This window comes from Pholcus phalangioides, unplaced genomic scaffold (assembly GCF_987345545.1).
Source record: "Pholcus phalangioides strain wild (caught in Gottingen) unplaced genomic scaffold, Ppha-v1.0 ptg000015l_1, whole genome shotgun sequence".
NCBI classification, from domain to species: Eukaryota; Metazoa; Arthropoda; class Arachnida; order Araneae; family Pholcidae; genus Pholcus; species Pholcus phalangioides.
The window spans coordinates 86,201,150-86,222,557 of NW_028301608.1; the positions used below are offsets into that span (position 1 = coordinate 86,201,150).

Below are 21,408 nucleotides of genomic sequence, written 5' to 3' on the forward strand. Positions count from 1 at the left end.
CAAAATTCACCGAACGTATCTGGCTGGTGGACCGTGAACCAGACACGGACATTGGGCGGAAGCCATTGGGGCTTATGTTTCGGACGGAAAAAGTACTTCCCTATACCTCCTCCCAACCCACGGCCCCTAAATATACATATATATATGTTATACTGTATATTACGTCTTCCGTTCTGTATGTACAAAAGACGAATAACTACCTTAAGAGATTACTTTAGCTTAGATGGTAGGTATTACGGTTCTCTCACCATCCATCAATCCTTCGGATAGTGGAGATTCTGAAAAAGTATTTTTGTCGTCATTCGTCTTGCAATTGAAAATATATTGCTCGTTTGCGTGATAGAAATACCGTAGAGAAGAGTTCGAATTCAATTGGAGCTTAGATACATAGGGTGACCCATAAATTCGTAAAAAGTTGAAAAATTCATAAAAAATTACGGAATTGGTATATTTGAATGCGGTTAGCGAAAAAGTTATTCGGTGGGGGTGGGAAGGTACAGAAAAAAAAATTAATCCAAATTTTCGTTGATGGAGGGTGCTGCACGAAAACGAATCAATGGAAATATGAAAATCGGGGTCTTATAAAATATGCAGGGTGTATAATTAACAGCTCATTTCTGAATTTTCCTGTTACTGGCGCTTCCTTAACGTTTTCATTATGATGTTGATATTGGTGGATAAAGAACTGTTGTTGAAGTTGTTTTACCTCAACTACGAATCACCGGATGAAGCTACACGAACGTATCGCAGACAGAAGAGGTTGAAGAAATGAATTCCATGGAATTCTATAATTTGCTTTCGTGCAGCGTTCTCTATCGACAAAAAAAAATTTAAACTATTCTTTTATTTAAAAAAACACACACACACACACAAACAACAACAACACACACCTTCTTCGCGAGAATTACGTTTTTACACATCGCATTCAAACATACCAATTCCTTCAATCGAATCGCCGGGTTAAGCTTTACAAACGTTTCGAATGCAGAAAAGATTGAAAAATGTCCAGATCCAATCATCTTGGATTTATCTTCGTGCAGCACTCTTTATTGACAAAATTTTGAACTATACCCCCCCCCCCTTCTCCGGTACCAAAAATTTTCTTCATCGTGAGAGTAGCTTTTTCCATAATCCACATTCAAACGCACCAATTCTTTTAGTTTTTATGAATTCGTTTAATCCTTTATTTGGCGATGCTGCTCTCAAACAACAAGAGTCGCATATTTTTCAAGTAAACGCATACGAATTTGTGGCACACCCTGTACAATCGACTAAAATTTTCCACACGTATTCAAGTTTCCCCAGCTTCATATACAGGGTGCAAAATACTGTATTCATACACTTTGAGCATTATTTAAATTAAAACCCATACCTCTACGACGAACGGTTGATGAGATGATTAGGACTTTTTTCCCAGGTCACCCTGTATATACAACCATTTGTCAAATAAATGACATTTGTAGGATCTGCACGTTATTTGAATACTTTTTTTATTCGAATTCCGTTCCTGTGATCAACGATTTGAGAGTTAAACAATGTATGAATATTTAACTCTGGATCTTCTATAGCCATTGGGAAAAAAAACCAATTTCAAATCTCATACATAATATCTATAGAAAAAATAATAATTCTCACGTCGAAGTTTATACAATATCACGAAAAATCTACGCTTTCTCCCTTAATGAGATTTTCGAAGAATTTACACATATATAGATTTCATATTATATTGAAAGGACTTGAGGAACTGAAAACAATTTCTCCCTTAATCGAAACTGATTAGTCGAAGCGATAATACGAAATAATGAAAGAAAAAAAAAAAAGGGAAACCTTGGACTAATTACCGATATGGAAGATCGATATCAAAAAAATTAATTTACTGCAGATAAAAATTTATGTCTTTTTAATTTTTCTTCCACGTGTGCATATTTATTCTGACCTTTTCCTAAATTAATTATTGGCGTCTCATAAGGAAAAAAAAAATTAATAAGAATAAAAATATTGCAGAAAAATTTTAAAAAAAAATTAGTCTCTAAAAATTAATTAGCACTGGGAAAATATTTCTTTTCCCCTCAATTTATATCGTGGTTTAAAGTTTCAGGGGAAAAGTCCATAAAATTTAATGACAGGTCGGATATCGTGACCCTTAAAACTCGGAAAGATTTTTAAGAACCTTCGACTTTTCGTCGTTAAGTTAGCGAACCGTAAATGACTTAATCAGGAAAATTCTCAGTATTTAAACACTGTGTCCTCAATCGATCTGCATAAGACTCAGGAAATGATAATAATAATAATAATAATAATTAATTCTCCCGGTACAAATGCATACACATACAACATCACCACCATCTCTCATCAGAGATTTTTCCCTTTGAATTCCTGAACAAAGAATTTCCATCGAAGAATAGCACTAATTAAGAACTAATTAAACAGAATGACACAGTGAAAAAAAATTTGAGGTTCGACGTTCTTCTCTAGACGCAAGTTCCTCGTTTCCATATTTGATTCCGGAGAGAAATTCTTATTCAAATTTTTATTCTTTGGAAACCATTATTATGATGTATCTCGATAAATTTATTTTATTTTTATGGAAATATTCTAACAAAAAAGAAGAATTATTTCAACAATATACAATAGCTTGAGGTTTTACGTTTCGTATTCATTTACGCACTTTTCGTATTAGTTTTTTGCTCATGCAAGTACATATTATAATACAGTAAAACCCCTCAAATGCGGAGTCCTTAGAACCTAGGTGATTCCAGGTAATGAATCCAGTTTGGTTTATTTTCCAAATTTTTATATTGCAAGAAGAAATTTGCCTCCTTGAGCATTTTGATTCATATTTTACTTTAAAAGAAAATCAATATATATATACAGGTTACTTAGGTAATGTACAAAGCAGCAGTTCTCAATCTTTTTAGGCTCGAAGAACCCTTTCTGGTATATAATTTCTATGGCGTAGCCTCTAGGCCCATTTTTTATGTATCCCTCAAAGATACTGATTTATTTTTATTATTTAAAACATTTATATATATTTTTTTCAAATTTACAGGTTTTTTTTTTATTTTCCTCGAGCGGCCGCGGAGCCCCTAACGAGTGCACACGATTGAGAACCGCTGCTATAAAGTAATGTATCCTGCACGGGTGTATAGCATTTTATTGGCAAACCGTTGATCCCAGAGACATATTTTGAATTAGAAAAAGTATCCAAATAACGTGCGGTACTGAGATATGCCATTTATGTTGCAAGGGTTGTACAATTATTAAAATAAAAAAAATTAACTTTTTATACGGACACCCTGTACTCAAAAACCCAATTAGTTGTTTCCCTGTATCTTTTGAGGTCAACAAAAGAAATTCCACGTTTCTAAGTGCAATATTCACTGAGATATCACAGAATTCGAAAAACGGAGGAAAGTTGGGGATAATCAGCTTTAAATGCGGCTAAAACGGCTTATCCGTATTTAATGCTGTTTTTCCCTAACTTTCCTCCGTTTTGTGAATTTGAATATCTCAGAAAGTATTGCACTAAGAAATGAATTTTTTTTTTTCAAAAGGGGTATACTCTTCCCTATCTCGACCATTTTTTTCTTCTTAGAGAAATTTATGAGGACACACCCTTGGCAACCCCTAGTAATTGTTTAAAAGTATTCTGAATTCAATTTCCTAAAGAAATTTGTCTCAGGCAATGATTTGTTTCACAGATTACTGTAGGACACCGTAAAAAATGTCCAACTGCTGCTAAATCCTCTTTTCTTAACGGAAAAAACAATGTTCAATGTCCCATTTCACATCATGGTTTGATTCTATAAAAATTATTGCTGTGGATGAAAGTATGTTTCTCTTATAGAAATTAGATCGTTATTAAAAAAACTAATATTTCATGTTATTTCAGGTATTTTTTGAATTATGAGAAATTAAAAAAAGCATGTGGCAATATGTGATATTGCATAAAAAGTTCATATGCGTTTTAGCCCGTAAATTACGCTTTGACTAATCCTCAAAATTTAATTAAAAATGAATAAAATAAAGTTTGAAAAAAAAAAACGATAAAGACTTCAACAAAAAATTTAATACATAGTAAACATTACATAAATTTGTAAGCAAATGAAAAAAAAAACGTAGAAACTTGAGCAAAAAGTTTAAGTTTTTAATTAAGTTTGTGAAATAAATTAAATTAATTTAAGGAAAAACTAGCTGAAAAATTTCAAAAATATGAAAATTATAAAAATGATTGGGAAGAAATTTAAAAACAGCGGAATATCCGTATAAGAAACCATATTATAAACTAGAAATTACTTTTGAGAGAATAAATTCAAAATATAAATGAATTAATTGAAAAAAAATTATTGAAATAATGCAAATTTTTAGGTATGAAGTAAAAACAATCTAACAGGTATATTTGCAAAAATTGAAAAAATGGTGATAATTAACAATAATAATTAACTCTACGCCTAAACTGCTCATAATTTTTATGCTTGTATTATAATCGTGTTTCTGAATTTATTTTTATCTGTAATATTTGTATTTTTTGTTGTAAATTAAAAAAAGAAGTTTTGATAATGAAGTCTAAAAGTTATACCTATAAAATTAGATGATATTTTTCACTGAATGGAAGATCAATATGTAGATATAGGTATATATGTTGGAAAAAATTACATATTTTTGTAATTTTGAATGCTGCATACGTTTCTTAATCATAAAACAAGAGAATAACAACTTATGCACCGAACATGTAAAATAACATCTGTACATTCTCAAAGAACACACACACAATCACGCAGTTTTTTCCTCTCTAACAAATGAGTAAGAAGCTTTCAAAAAACAATTACGTAATGGGGGATGAGGTTAAACTCCCGGAAAAACGAGACAACATGTAGAAAATATTTGTTAATAAACGAAAATTGAAAACACTACCACGCACAGAAAAAAAAATTTCTGCCTGAATTCCTTACAAAAATTCTCCCAATAAGAACTTTTATAAAGTTTAACATAAATAATCAGAAATAAAATAAAAGTTTAGGAATTTGGGGGGAATTCAGATGGGAGATTGTTATTACATCAGTTTGGGAAAAGGTGTTTCTTCTTTTTTTTTTGGAAATACTGAAATTCCAATTTTCGAATCGAATTCACAGTTGAGAGTTTCATTCATTTTTATTAGTTTTCTTGTATTTTCTTTCTTTTTTCACCTTTTCTTTTAAAAAAAAAGCTATTTTCAATGTAATTCTCAATTTTCCCACGATCTGGCAATACTCCATTTTCGCCAGAAGGCTTTCTTTGGACCCCCTTAACGATATTCGAACCTAAACCTATAAGGTATAAGTTATCGGTCATTTTCCATTTTTGTGATTGTTCTGCCAAGAAATTTTTTCCCATTTTATTTCAATACAGCACTGTATCGAATATACTTGAAAGGTTTCCGGCATTTGAATGGAATGATTGTTTATTATTTTATCAGAAAATCACTTGGAAAATCCCCAGAAAAATGCTTTACTTCAGAAGATTTTTTTTTCGATAGGAAGTTCCAAATCTATTCGAGTAGTGTTAATTAAATTACTATCATTAAACTAAATTGTTAATAAACTTTCACTTTGAGACAATAAGTTTTATTTTTAACCTGGACTTGTAACGTATCATGGACATCATTAATATTAATTTAAAATCCACATAAAATAAGTCTTGGGAGAAAATTCAATGTTTTTAATAAAAAATCGAAATTTTAAAATTATCTAAGTTTTTAATTTAAAATTGAAATGAAGAGACACACACATTTATAGCTTTTTCTTTCTCTTTCAATTTAGTCAAGTTTGTAAGAGTTAGTTGAATAAGAAAGTAAAGGGTGTCTAATAAATTCGTGAATAGTTGTAAATTCATCAAAATTAAATGAATCGGTATATTTGAATGCAGTTCGCAAAAACGTTAATCTCACCGACGGTTTTTTTTATTACTGGAAAAAAAATTTGTTCAAATATTTGTCCGTAGATAGCGCTGAACTAAAGCAAATCACTAGAAATAAGCAATTCAGGGACCTGTAAAATGAAGGGTGTACGATTAACAGCCCATTTCAGAATGTTCCTATTACTGGTATACTTAAAGGCCAGTCGCGGTCCAGGCTCTGTCCCTGATGGGATGTAAGCCATTTACCCAGAAGGGTTGGACCACGCTGGGGGAGGGCCAGCCACGCCGGGCCGGAGGGCCCGGAAATCAAGCCCCCCGGCCCGGCGTCTCCGACCCTCGAATTCTAAGGTTGGTGCTCCAGGCCGTAAGCAGGCCAAGAGGCCCGGCCCTCTTACACCCACTGCCCGGAGCAGTCTTATCCCACAACTCCCCCCCTCCCGGGCACACCCCGGAGGACCCCACAAACTATTACTGGTATACTGGTGCTTACATAAAGTTTTCGTTGTGATGCTGACATTGGTGGACAAAGCACTGTTGATGAAATTGCTTCGCCTCAGCCATGAATCGCCGACTGAAGCTTTACGAATGCTCCGGACTGAAAAGAGATTGAAAAAGTTCAGGTCCACAAAATTCTGATTTGTTTTTGTGCAGTGTCATCTATTTACGAAAATTTGAACTGTGATTTTCATTTTCTCTTCTAAAAAAGTCTCCTTTGTGAGAATATTTTTTTCACACACTACATTTAAATACACCGATTCCGTCAATTTTTGTAAATTTTTAACTTTTAACAAATTTTTTGGACAACCTATATAAGTAAGTTGGTGAAGTAAGTTAGATTAGTTTATGATAAATGTTTATCACCCCTAATACCTTTCTGTATGGATTTCCTTCGGTTTTACTTTGTATTGCTGTACTTTCTAAAATACGGTCGCACTCCGATATCGAAGATTCTATGATGTGTTTTCGTTAAAACCGAAGCTGACGTTTCAAATGTGAAAAATATACTCAGATGCAATGAATACAAAAGTTATTTCACTATGTGATCAGTGTGTAATAATATTCTATCGAAATTGGGGTCATAATAACCGGACATTGCATTTTCTTGTCAAAAATTTCACTAATAGTCAGCGAGATCGCCAGTTGGTGCCTACAGGATTTGCATTCCGGAAGGGACAGAGCCCGGTCTTGTCTGGTCCTACAGTTAGTGCTTACAAATAACTCTCAGATAAGATAAAGTACTACAGCAAGTGTGCAAGGAATTCGAGAAGTTATTTTCAGAGGGAAAAAATTACACCCCTGAGAACATGTGTGAAATAAATATTTACACTTATGATCACATATTTTCTTATATAACTTCTAACCTATGCAAATTTTCAAGGTTACAAGTACAGTTCGTCAACATTATTCTCCATAGGAATCAGCCGGAGCGGCAAATTACGAACAATATAACCGAGTTTGATTGTATTTGACTAAATTTTCGAAGGATTTGGTGTTTTTTTTTTTCTTCTCACAAACTAGTCTGCATATTATGGCCATTTTTGTTTTTTATTTATAAAAATCATAATTTAACATAGGGGTCTTAAGCTTTTTTTCAGCAGCGACCCAAAATCAGCAACAAGCTCAGCTTCGCAACCCATGGGACTGTTAGTTTTCGAAATTAGTGAAACCAGCGATACAATAAGTGCATTTATAACAGGACTGTAAGTGAATTTGCACAACTCGTCTGGGAAATCCGTGAGAATCAAGTTCAAGTCATGACCCATAGCTCAATAGCCCCAGGATGTTTGTGGATTTGAATGGCCCATCTCGGAAGTCCCTGCGAATCAAGTATGAGTCATGAACCATAGCTTATGGGTAGCAGGGCCGCCTTAACAGCATCATGGGCCCCCGGACCAAGTGGTTTTTCTGAGGCCCTACTTGGTAAATTCTAGAAAATTTCAACCGAATCTCATTTTTGTGAGACCCCTCTTCTCTTGAGGCTCCCGGGCCGTGTCCGGGTGGGCCCATGCGTTAAGACGACACTGATGGTTAGTGGATTCGTCCAACCCATGTTGGAAGCCCTACGAATCAAGTCTGGATTGGAACCAATACCTCAAGAGTCATTGGATGTTAGTGAACTTGAACGGCCCATCTTGGAAGTCTTTACGGATAAAGTCTGGGTCGGGACCCATAGTTCATGAGCTCCCTGGCTGTTAGTAGATTTTGAACGACCCATCTCGGAATTCCAGTGAACCAATTTGAGTCCTAACCAAATAGCTCAAGAATCCCTTGCTGTAAGTCAATCTGTACAATCCATCTCAGAAGCCTTTAAGGATCAAGTTTGAATCGGGACCAATAACTCAAGAGCCATTGGCTGTTAGTGAATTTGAACGACCCGTCTCGGAATCCCCTGTGACGAAAGTTTGGGTAATGATCCATAGGTTAAGGACCCTTGATTTTATATCATTGTTTTTTTATTTTTGACTGGTTTCATGGCACCATCAATATAATCACTAGCAGTATATCTAATTTACTCGTCATAGTCAATAGCGGATATCCGAGTGGTGTGGATATCAATCGTTAGTCAAACACGTTCCATGATATGGATCTTGGTTAAGGTTAAAGGGGATGAATAATTGTACCCTCTTGTGGGGAATCAGCTTTCAGTCTCATTAAGAGCAGAAGCTATTTCGTGTTCGAATAAACTGAAATGAATTAGGAAATTCCTGTCACTCTGAAGAGCTTGGTGAAGCAAGAATATGGAAGCATATATTGTTGGATGGATGTTCCATGTGAATATTTCATCACCTATCTGATATTCGATGTTTATAACGCGAATGCTTCGAATATTTCTGACACTGTGAATTGACGCGGAAATATCTAAATCAGGTTCTGAGACCACACTTCACTGATTTCATTCGACACAGAAAATGACTTTCATGAAATCACTAATCATGACTGATGCGATTGCTGTAAACATTTGTTATAATCGTTAGAGATATAGTCAAAATACAATTCTAATAAATAGAATTGATTTTCTTGATTATTTCGATTGATTATTGGAATGTTTTTCTTGATTATTTCGATTGATTATTGGAAAGTATTTTCTTGATTATTGGAAAGTATTTTCTTGATTATTGGAAAGTATTTTCTTGATTATTGGAAAGTATTTTCTTGATTATTGGAAAGTATTTTCTTGATTATTATTTGTTCATAATTGAATTTTTCTTAATTCTCAAATTAATCCACTTATCGTTTGTTCCTTAAATAACTTGAGAAATTACGTTTTCTTACTCAAAAAATAAGGATTCAATCAAATGAGATACGGATTTATTCAAACTCAGTTATTACGACATCGGTTGTAAAGACACCTCGGCTATAACGTCAATAGTTGGCAGTCTGGGCTGATTCCCATAGAGTAGGGGGGAGGGGGTCTTCAACGTTTTGCATCCGAGGGCCACATCGATATTTCCGTCTAGTTACACTGGCCACATTTAACGGGAAGGGTGAACCACAGTGATTGAGCTGCCCTCCCCCGCCTCCTTTGACTACACAATGTGTTGTTATGGTAAAATTTGAATTGGTTTTACGAAAAAAAGATAATTTATAAAAGATATAATTTATGAGTAAATTATAATTATCAATATAATTGATTAAAAACAATCAGCAATTATTAAGTGATTATTAAATAATTTGACAGGTTTAACGCTCGTTCACTCTGAGAATTTTGTACAGTAATACCCGGGACTATCAGTCTGATGTTGAAAAAACCAATTTTTATCTTCAAATAGCAAATTTATTCCAAGGTTTTACTCCTCGACCACTATTGACAAAAAAAAAACCATTGAAATTCAGAAAATTTCAATAAATTAATCACTTATTGATTTAAAGTGGAAACTGGTCAGTAGGAATTCTGGTCAACATTCTGTTTCATATAGTGGAATGCTGATTTCATTTTTCCACTAAACAGTGTCTTGGCGGGCCACCAAAATGCCGTCGGCGGGCTACCACGGGTTAAAGACCCCTACCATAGAGAGAGTGTACTGTTACTGAATCTTGCTTGAACGTCGATGAAAAGGAACCAACTCGGATAAAACAACAAATTTTTCATCACTTTTGTTTCCATTTCGATGATGTTTTCGCAATAAATTCTCGAGCTTAAAGCTGGTCATTTTCAGGGAATGTTCGTCTGTTGTGCTGTTTATCACATGTTTAACGCTCCGACTTGCACATTGACATGTGGTTTTACAAGACATGGCCTCACCAAGGGTGAGGCTGATAGGACTCTAGCCCGGGGGCCCAGGACGATTCGTATCATTTTTTGTTTTATCACGCATTAAATTCACCACATTGGGGGAACGTGAAACATTTGAAAAGGGGGCCCCGCTAAAGATCCCAGCCTAGGAGCCCTGCAGCAGGATGTGGGAGCCATGAAATCAAACATGACCCAGGCTCTATCACGTGGGGAATGTAAGCGCTGCACCCCAAAGGGTTGGGCCAAATTGACATGACCAATATACAAAACATTCCCCGTAGTTTACCCTTCCCGACTATTTGCCTATAAAAATGTCCCGTTTTCTCAACGAACCCTACTTTAAATTTCCGTCATCGCACATATTTGTTATATTTCCTTCCCCCCCCCCCCCCCCCCCGTGAAATACATTTTAGCAAACTTGATGTAGTACTCCAAGGGTTATTTGTAAACAATATTCGGCAACTCGCCGACAGTTGCCAATATGCTTATTAAGAACCTATACGATGTCAGTAAAATAATTAATTGTGCCCGAGTGGCAAGATGCTCGTCTACCATCGTGAAGGTTGTTGTCATGGTCCCGGTTTCGAACCCAAGGGAGGATATAGATAAAATATTTTCCCTAACGAACTCGAGGCGACCACCGATAGACAGCGCCTTCACTTCCAACCCATCTCACTAATGGCAGTAAATAGCGATATGGCCAGAGTTGGTGTTTGGTGAAGTAGTAGTAGTAAAATAATTAATACGGTATCACGTGGCATCGTATTAACTACTGACGGCATAATGGTGGCCGGCTGAAATTTGTTTTCTGTGGGTTTCGAACTTTAATCCTTACAGCGGCAAGCCCGAGATATCTCGTTCAACTTGATGCTTTTCATTTCGACACACACAATCCCAAAATATCTCGCCTCCTTGAAACCCTCTCATTTCGGCAATGACGAGCACACACAGTCTTGTAAAAGCCTTTCATTAGTAAAACATTTTTTCCTCTCTACCCACAACCTGTTAATCAACTGCCAGTGGGAGGAGTCATCGCCACTGGCGATTTTGTTCAAAGTCTGCTAACGGAAGGAGAGCAGCTATGTTTATCCTTTCCATTCTAGGGAGTATAGGATTATGCGTGCAATATTAAATAACAGAAAACTATAGGGTTTTTTCTCTTCCTTCCCTGTTTTTTTTATCACAAATATTCTCGGTGTTGTGGGAAAAGCATTTGCGAGCCCATGCATTCGGGGAAAAATATTCTTCTTGAAAATAGATGGCAGTTTCTGAAAGGTTTGATGATTTCCGTTGTGGTAGTTATAATGCAGATCGGGAAAATTAATTTTTAAATCCACTTAAACGGTTAAGGTGCGAATGGAGCCAATCTCCTATTTAAAAAAGTCTCTTTCCCTACGACATCTAAAAAACACTCACACATAAGACAGCAAGCAACAATATTCTATCGAGCTGTTTACTTCCAAATTCCGAAGACTGATGGCAGCATTTCTTGAGCGCCCATAACCAAACATTCCTCAGAAGCAAACCTCACGTTAGTTACAGAGCGCACATGCATAGTCCTACGTGTATAGATGCGTTACAAATTCCGCAGAGGAAGAGAACGAGATGCATGCACGAGGATAAGAAGTAGTAGTAGTATATAGTTTCAATTTGAAGAAAAATCACCTAATTTGTTTTCGTGGTTTTTTTAGAACAATTCAAGTATTTTTCTTCCGTGATAAACTTTAAGATTGGAAGAACAAAAAAAACTATACACATTTTAAGAATCCACCAAGCGTTTTGCTTCATTGAGAAATTCTCCAAGTATTAAATTGATTATAGAGAAGTATTTTTTCGTAGAGTAAATCAAAGAAAATGTGAGCGTTTCGGAAAAAAATTTCGTTGAATAGAATAATGCGGTGTGTAAAGACCATCGTGTTTATAAAAACAAACTGTTCAAATTTCGATTCTTGTAAAATAACATATAGATGAGCTCAGACGGATAAACATTTTCCTGAACCGCATTTCATTTTTGATTGATCCTCATTTTCTCTTAGCTAGAGTTCTGGTTTATCCAATAAATCGAAACTTGTAGCCTAAATAAAATTAATAATTTAGTTATCACACAACGATCAATTTACATACTCTCTCTGTGGTGGGATACATAACAATTTTTTTCTTATTAAACATGTTGGTCACTTGGAATCATCCGTTTATTTATCTCTATCTATTTACATCAAACCTTAAAAGACCCGAATGCACTTACACTCGGCGAGGGAAAAAATATAAATACAAGGCTACAACAGGCAAAATGCCCAACGAGATGGCTGAAAAAAAGTTGCCCATAACAAATATGGATGTTATATATTTCTAAATACAGGAATCCAATTGAAAATGCAATTACAAAAACTATAAACAATATATATAGAACAAACATAGAAATATATATATAGAAAAAACACACATCCAAAGTATATAAAGAGTCATGTGTAAAGAAAAGCAGCCAGGCAAAAACAGATTAACAATGATGGGAAAAAAAACTTCAAAAAATAATAAGTGATAAATAAGTGAAAAAATGTAAAATACTAAAATAAAAAAATACTGCAAAAAATGCGGTACTAAATAAAATAAGGTAGAAATACTAAAATAAAATAAGGTAGAAATACTAAAATAAAATAAGGTAGAAATACTAAAATAAAAGAAGGTGAACAATAAAAAACTATAACGAAATGAAATAAAAATTTTAAAAAACATAAAAATACTGAAAGTGAGTATTTAAGTTGTATGATAAGTTAAGATATTAGCTGTGTTGATATTTGGATTAGTCTCGTCGGAATAAGTTTCTTTTCTAATTTTCTAAGAAATTTTGGAAATATTTTAACATTTACGAAAGATTTTCACACTTGTGAGCAGTGATTAGAATTATTTCCGTTTATTTTAGTTGAATAGAAAAATTATGAAAATCTCATCAGTGTGCATGATGAGATTAATGCACCTTAAAATATACTGTATGTAAGTTCCCTGCATTGCACATTATATATAATTAGTGATAATAGAGAGTGTATATAGTGCTACTAAACACGCTCAAATAATAGTAGAAATTAAAAAAAAAATCTGTAATAATAAATAAAGAAAGTATTTCATTATTTATAATTATTGAGCCAAAAATTACAAAACGCTATAAAATGTTATTATAGTTTTCAAATATAAATGTGCATATATAAAGATAAAAATAAAATTGCCTCTCCAAAAATGTATGAATTTGTTTCATTGAAAAGTATTCGAATATTTTTTTATTATTAATATTATTATTGAAATTGCTTACTTGAATTAGTTTGTGGCCCAGGCCCGTAACAAAACAGTTATGCGGCCACAATTCTTTATGGAGCAGTACCACAAACAGAAATCCTAACGTTACCGCACGGGAAAAATCCTTCGGAGACATTGTCCACCGATATTTTTACATACTTCTCATTTCTGTTAGAAAAGAAGAAGAATGCAATTCGTAATGTGCAGGCAGTGGTAGTGAGTGGGGGGAGGAATGTGCGGGTAAAAGATCCTATACAAAGAGTTCCAGAGAGAACTTTTCCCACGGAACCCTCAGGAATTTCTTCCGGGTGCTTTTCGTACGACTTTCTTTTGCCATCCTCTTGCCCATCTATCTTTCACCCGCTACTTCGGTGACGTCACAGCCAATCGTGGAAGAGGGATTTGTGGCCGGTCCGCCCTTTTTTCCCCCCTCTTCTCCTTTCGTTCCAACTCTTTTTTTTTTTCTCATCAGGTGCGAATTGCTTGACATCTCTTGAAATTGGATTGTCTTTGTGAACGGGACGCTATGCATGTCGGCTTTGTGTGCGTGTGTGTGTGTTTTTTGCTCTTTTTTTTTTGGGGGGGGGGTTGGAGAAAAAGAAAAGAAAACAGCGGTAGGATACGTGCGAATTTTCGTTCGCGAGATTTTTACTCTCTGGAACATACAGTGAAACCTCGATACAACGATACTCGATATAACGATATATCCCTCCACAACGATATTTTTTCAAATCTTGTTTGGAACTACCGATAGTCTGATACAGTATTATCCGGAAAACTTTTGAAGTGTAATTTCACTCCTCTTCGAAATTATAAGGGGTAATTTTGTAAAATGAGGGATATTTTTTTTATCAGTGAGAAATAACTAATAAAAAAAAAACCTAGAATTTAGGAGGATTAATTGAAGAGTATTTTCAGTCCTAAACGAAATTTCGAGGAGTAAAATTTGAACTTTGATGCGTGAATCACACATCTACATGCGTATTAGCGAACACTTGTCTGATGTTAAACTCCTCTCGATATAACGATAACCTTTCTATTATGAATCCCTCTATAACGATATTTTTCCAGGAGATTTAGCAACTGTACTACAACAATATTTTTTTTATTTAGTTCAAAATCACACTTTCAATACATTTTTAAGTTCCTAACCATTTTTTGTTATTTCGAGGATATTTAATAGCATCGGTATTTTGCACTATCTATCCTCCGAAACAGAGTTAATGAAGTTGCTGTGAATCTACTTTTTGTGTAGTGCACAACAATGCCGTGCGGAAAACCACTTTACAGTGTAGAACCACTAACAGAATCAACTAATTAATTACAATTTTTTACGTGAATAAACGCTCACATATGCATTTCATGGTGGCACTAAGAACGCCAATTCAGAAGAGATGCGATATAATACAACTCTCGATATAACGATAGCATCTCTGCAACGAAATTTTTTCTTGGTCCGTAGAGTATCATTATATCGTGTTTTCACCGTATTTCATCGTTTTATTATTATTATTTATCCAAACAAGAAGAGTATTCTAAACGGAAGAAAAGAAAATTGCTTGGTTTTTTTTTTATATAAAGCTTTCAGAAAAATCGCTAAAATACAGTCATACACGGTTGTAACATCACGGCTATAACGTCAGTAATTGATAGTGTGAGCTGATTCCACATAGAGCAGAGTTTTCCAACGTAGTGTTTTTCGTGGAACCCTTGATAGCTACCAGGCTGTTCCGCGGAACCCTTGATAACAATAAGACTGACCTACGGAACTCAAACAAATATTTGAAATATTTATCCAAAAAAAAGTGTGTAGCTATTGCCTTCTCAACACGTCATAGCTTCGGAACAAAATAAAAGAAGGCTTATAGTCACCACCTCTAAATCAGTTCCGTACGCAGGATCGACCTTCGGAGGGGATAGAAGTTTTGAGTTACCACCTTTCAAAAAGCAATGAAATTAAAAGAAATTGGTAATACGGCATATAAATGGTATGTTCTTTCGAGGTATTTTAATTTTTGTAAGGAAATATCGAACTTTGTTTTTAATTTTTGGTCCCTCCTATCCCTCCCCCACATAGGTCTCATTGCTCTTAATACACATATTTATTGTCACAAATCATTGTGCTAGATCTCATCGTAGAACCCCTATTCAGGGGGGGGGGAGCGTGAAGAGTCTGATCTAGGAGCTCACCAAAGATCTCAGCCTAGGCATCACCTCCTAGAGATAGAAGGCCTCCGCACTCTGCCTGTGACGTCAATAAGTAGTCTATTTTCCCTCAGAATATTCAGGGGGAAAAAATTCCCTGCTCGTGCCAGTATCAATGTTGTGAGGAAAAGAAATGATCGAGCTCAGAATTGACGATTTCTATGCCCCACATCCAATCACTATGCGGCTTTTGTGAGGCAATCAGGAAGATTCGACGCCAAAATAAGAAGAAACGAAATACGATGCTGATCGGCAAATTTGCTAGGTTGTCTGAATGAGACGTTTATGGCAAACACTGCAGAGGCCTTCTATCTCTAGGAGGTGATGGCCTAGGGCCCTACTGTGGGAAGTGGTGGCCATGGGTCTTCATGCCGTGCCCGATTGAACTCATGGTTGAGACTCGCGAGGTTGGAGCTCTGTCATCCTATTGCGAGGCATATTCACGAATCAAGAGCTTTAATTACAACCATCACCAGAATAAGACATCCCGTACAAGGACTCTGACATGCTTTAACTGAAATAATCATTGATGCTAGTCATTGAATCATAAGGTGTTCATTTCAGTTGTCGGAAAATATCTCCAGAGTTCGAAATCAACCATCTATCCTCAATGGTTTAAATGAGCACCATGACCATCACAAGGGCAGGGCTGGTAGAGCTCTAGCACAGAAACACGAGACAAATCTCGTTACTTTCGTTATTTTTTTACATTATAAACTCACAATAGAGGACGCCCCACAAAAGATCTCAGTCCAAATTTCGTTGAGAAGTAAAAACACTCATCTAAATTTTAGGTAATTTTTTTTATTAAAGTTATTTATCAACCAACAACGGGTAAAAGTAAAATTTTATCAGCAGAAAAATATGCCTTTTAGAAAATAACTATATAGTATAGCAGGGAACTTCAACGCATGGTCCGTGGGCCAAGTTTGGAGCTCAGAGCCATCGGAGCTTTTTGTCGTGGCCCGCCGATCACTTTCAGAAAATAGTTGAAGACATTGAAAAACAATTAACTCTAGTATTGATGACAGAAATAATTCTGAAATAAATAAAAAAATACTTAATTCTTTGAAATAAATGGATGAAAGACATAATTCTAGAATAAATGAAAGAAATAATTCCGAAATCGAATGAAAATTCAGAATTAGCGAAAGAAATAATTTTAGAAATTTTGAAATAAATAATTTCAGAACTAGTGGGAAAAAAAAACAACTTCCAAATCAATGAGAGAAATATAATATCGCCTATGATTTCTGGTAGAAATTATTTCACTATCAATAAAAGAGTAATTCCATAACTATTGAAAGAAATGATTACACGATATACTGAGAAGGAAAATAATTTCAGAACTATCGAAATAAATAATTAAAGAATCAATTGAAGTGTGATTTCAGATTAAAATTAATCTGAGAATTAATTAATTTAATTAGTAATTAATCAAAAACTTTTCAGAATCAGTGAAAGAAGTATTCGAAAACTAATCGGAATTGATAATTAATAAAAAATAATAATAAGAAGAATAAATTATAAAAGAAATAATTTCAGAATAAATAAGTCTTCAATTATTTTTGTCCGTGTTTAACTCGGGGCCCATCGGCCCTTTCAAATACGATGTCATTAAATTGCATGAATTGGTGACCGTATGTTCACTTATACGGTCAGGGCAGGCGAAATGTCAGGGTGGGGGGGGAGGGGATAAATGTCTAACTTACTTGATCATTTATACGGTCACCCACTTAGTCACTCATACGGTCAGGGCAGGCGAAATGTAAGGGGGTAAATGTCCAATTCACTTGATCACTGATAGGGTCACTCAATTGGCCCTCATATGGTCACTCTCTTTGGTCACTCAATTGGTCCTCATATGGTCACTCTCTTTGGTCACTCATATGGTCACTCTCTTTGGTCACTCATATGGTCACTCTCTTTGGCCACTCATATGGTCACTCATATGGTCACTCTCTTTGGCCACTCATATGGTCACTCATATGGTCACTCTCTTTGGTCACTCATATGGTCACTGTCTTTGGTCACTCATGTGGTCTGGGAGGGCGAAATGTCTGGGGTGACATTTTCGAGGGCGAAATGTCGAAGCGCAATTTCCGGGGGACAAATGTACCGGGGATGAAACGTGCTAGGGGCGAGATGTCGGGGGCAAAGATTCCGTGAACTGTGAATTCTAACACAACTGATACGTTTAAAAAGATGTACAATAGACATACTGGGATAAATCGAGAAGCTATTCATACTTAGATAAGACAATCATAATCTTTTTTATGGGCAGTGTGTCATATATTATTAATTATTATTATTATTATTTTTTTTTTTTTGTGACATGCTTTTATATTGGGTTGCTGTATTTCGGTTACATTTTGGCATCCATATTTTTTATGGGCATAATTTTTTCAGCCATCTCGTTGGACAAATTGCCTGTTTTGGCCTTTGTATTTGTTAATACCGAGTTCGACTAATTTATCTTGAAACTGATGAATAGAGCTCGGATTTTTATGACATGACATATTTTTTTTATGACAAGTCATATTCGAACTATGGTTATATTTTAAGCATTTTCGAGCGATCAGTCATACTTTTTATAATTTTCAAGTAATAGATGTTTTTTGTAATTTTTATCACCGAAAATTCTCATCTGTAGGCATTTTCTTCAGAGATGCGTGTACACTTACCATAAATTCTTATCTTTTCTCTTTTTTCGGCCCTAGTATTGGTAAGTTTGGTAACTAAAATGCAATTTAATTAGCCCCTTATACTTGTAGTTCCGACTCGTGAAGGCAATAGCAATTCGTTTTGGTGAAGAAAGAAAAAAAATTTTTAATTCAAAAATATATACCCTGGTGAAGCCAAAAGCTAAAGCGTTTATGAGGGGGGCATAATGAATGCACAATATGATGTCTTCCGCATTCTGATGCAAACTGAAATCTCAAAATACAGCATTTACACAACAGATCGCGTATATCTGTTAAAGGTGTTTCGATATTATGCTTGACGCTGGCCATTTGATCCCCTGAATTTGTAATGTGTTCATTAACCCTTTCTAAGGCCTCTAAGGAAAGTACTCCTACTTCCCACCAAATTCCTCAATTTTTAAATGTCCATGGTTAGCTGTTTTACCACCTCTCATTGAAGCTACCATCTGTGAATAACTTCAGGGAAACAAGAAAAAAATTAATTTATCTAAATAATATAAAACTTGACTGATCATTTAATTCAATTTTTTTAACTTAATTTTATCTAATGTAAGTCAAATTAATTTATTTTCTCAAATCACAATCTCAATTGCCAAAAATATTTTAATATAGGTTTTATTTACCATTTTCTACCTACCCATTTTCTCAGAAAAAATAGCCCTTTAAAGTGCTGAATAAAAGATTCCTTTCGATGTCTTCCAAAAACCAAAACATCATAGCGTTGGACGGGGAGGGGAGTTTTTTTTTCGTTCAAAATTACGAGGAACGGGTGCTAAAATGGGTACTTCCTCGGATGACTTTTAGTTTTCGTTTTTAATTGGGGCCATGGCTGTAGGATCTGTTGCAAGACTTTTCATCTTCTACTACTAACCGTACATGCATCTCGTAAACATTCCTCCTCAGAATTTCTAACGAATCGGCACATGCCCGAATGTGTGTTCTGAGTGAATGTGTAGCCCTAACGTATCTATGTTGTAGAGTTGTGCTTGATTCGTGTTCATGCTGCCATCTGTCTGGAGACCGGCTTGCGTTCGCATCTCGAAGCTGGAAAACCGCAGGGAACCAACTTCATCCGACCACCACTGTGCCGTCAATGGGGTTCCAACCGACTTTCCAGCTTTGAGATCGACTCACATTTGCAACTTCAGCTAACCAGCACTGCGCCACCGGTAGGATTCGAACCGAGGTCCTCGTGATGCGAATCCCTTACGATACCCATACGACCGCACAGTGGCTACTATCGGTGCTGAAAATGCGTTCTCCCCAAAGTCCTAGAAAAAATTTCGTAACTTTTTACTCTGAACACTCAACATTCGAGACAGCTACAGAATTACTAAGAAAAGCGACAAAGGTGGGGAGGGAGGGGGGGGGGGGCGCAACTACCAGACTTGATGAAGTGGCAATTTAGGGGGGGGGGCGGGGATTGAATTTGAATTTTTATTTTTTACTTCACATCCTCGGCACCCTTGCTCATATACACGGTGAACTGATTGTGGATTAGGAGCACCAGTTCTTATAACCATCTCATTTGCATATTTCCACCGAAGTCTCTCGCACCAGCGCCATCTATCGGCTTTTTTTGAGTATTTTTCCTGTCAAAAAATCCCCGTGACAGCGATGCGAACACTGCAAACCGTTTTTTATTTCGGTTATTTTTCCGGTTTTTATGAATTTTTAAGGTTTCTACGGACTTTTTGCCCCCCCCCCGTATATATATATACACACACACTATTTCTAGTGTATTTTTAAAATCTGGGGGGCAAATGACGGGCCTGACCAATCAATTTTAATTTAAAAATGTATAGAAGAACTCGTTCACGAGAGAATTACGTGTCCATTTTTTTTTTTTGCAAATAAATCTGAAAATGCGTATCAAGGTCAGGACATACATTTCCGCATTGTACTAGGATCATTTCTCGACGCATTAGAAACCGGCTTTTCCTCCGTGTTACTGCCAGGTGCTCACTACTGCCGTTGCCCGCGCTGGTTCATCAATTTTCGAACGAAACAGTGATTTGGACATAAGCAGATACGGACACCTCGAATGGGGGATCCAACTTCATGCCCCCCACCGTCAAATTTAAAGCCTACTGATCTAATGCATTTGCGTACATATGAATTGACATCATGCCCCCAGACTTTCCAAGTCTATCTCCGCCTATGCCTTTCACCCCCCCCCCCCCCATGGATTTGGGAACACTCGCGTGAAGCTACGGACATACTCATGTCCAGCCCGATTCAATAGTCATTCACAAATATTTGCTTCCAATGTTTGTTCCCCCCGCCGCCGCAATGAAGCACCAGCGGCATAGCCCGGCTTACACTGGCCCAATGTTCCTTGGCGAACATTTGCTTTCATCTTCGTGTTGTAACTGTTGGCGTTCTTCGAACAATGCGTGGCCAGGCGGATTGGAAGATCAGTAGTTTTTTGACTTGGGGTGGAGGCTGTCGCGGTTGTTCTCTTTGACCAGCCTTCCAGCTGCCAACATTTGATGATCATTGCCAATGGTGGAGTGGTCACACTACTCAAAGAAATATAATTCGCAATGGGTATCCACCTCATGGAGCAGAGGTTTTTGGTCAGTCCCACTGCGCCTTTTTACGGATCCCCTGAAATGCATTTAGTTCAAAAAAACATGAGAACAAAAAAAACTACTTTCAGTAGTCCTTTTTTTCTTCCGTTTTTTAAATAACTGACTGGTACTTTTCCGGCCACAAAGGATTGCATTATTTACTATTTTGAAATCCACCCTGTGCAAAGTAAAGACATTTGATGTCTGAAATTCTAAATTACCAAAGTAAGTTGGTCGAAAAAACTCTTAAAGCAGCTTTGCAACTAAATGTAAATTTCTGTGGTGCACACAACAATTCCCATCTATTTTTACACTTCTTTCACCATGATTTTAATTGCAATTCATTTTTCAAAGAACTTCAAGCTTACCCAAGCAAAATAATTTAATGCACTCAAAAAAAAATCAATGAATATAAAATGTCAAATCGTACAAATTTTCACTTAAAACTGAATTTACATTAAGTTGATGTCTCGATTTCTGATTCAACAGACGAATGGAAAAGAAACAA

At 35.8% G+C, this 21,408-nt stretch overlaps 1 protein-coding gene across 1 annotated transcript in view; it reads right to left on the bottom strand.

Annotated features, from left to right (window-relative positions):
- The window catches only part of LOC149076932 (uncharacterized), a 90,949-nt gene extending 77,217 nt beyond the window's left edge, over positions 1–13,732 (bottom strand). The window contains exon 1 of the mRNA XM_089244655.1: positions 13,434–13,732. Coding sequence (XP_089100781.1) covers positions 13,434–13,553 — 120 coding nt within the window. The 5' untranslated portion in view covers positions 13,554–13,732. The remainder of the gene's footprint in view (positions 1–13,433) is intronic.
- Between the last annotated feature and the right edge of the window lie 7,676 nt (positions 13,733–21,408).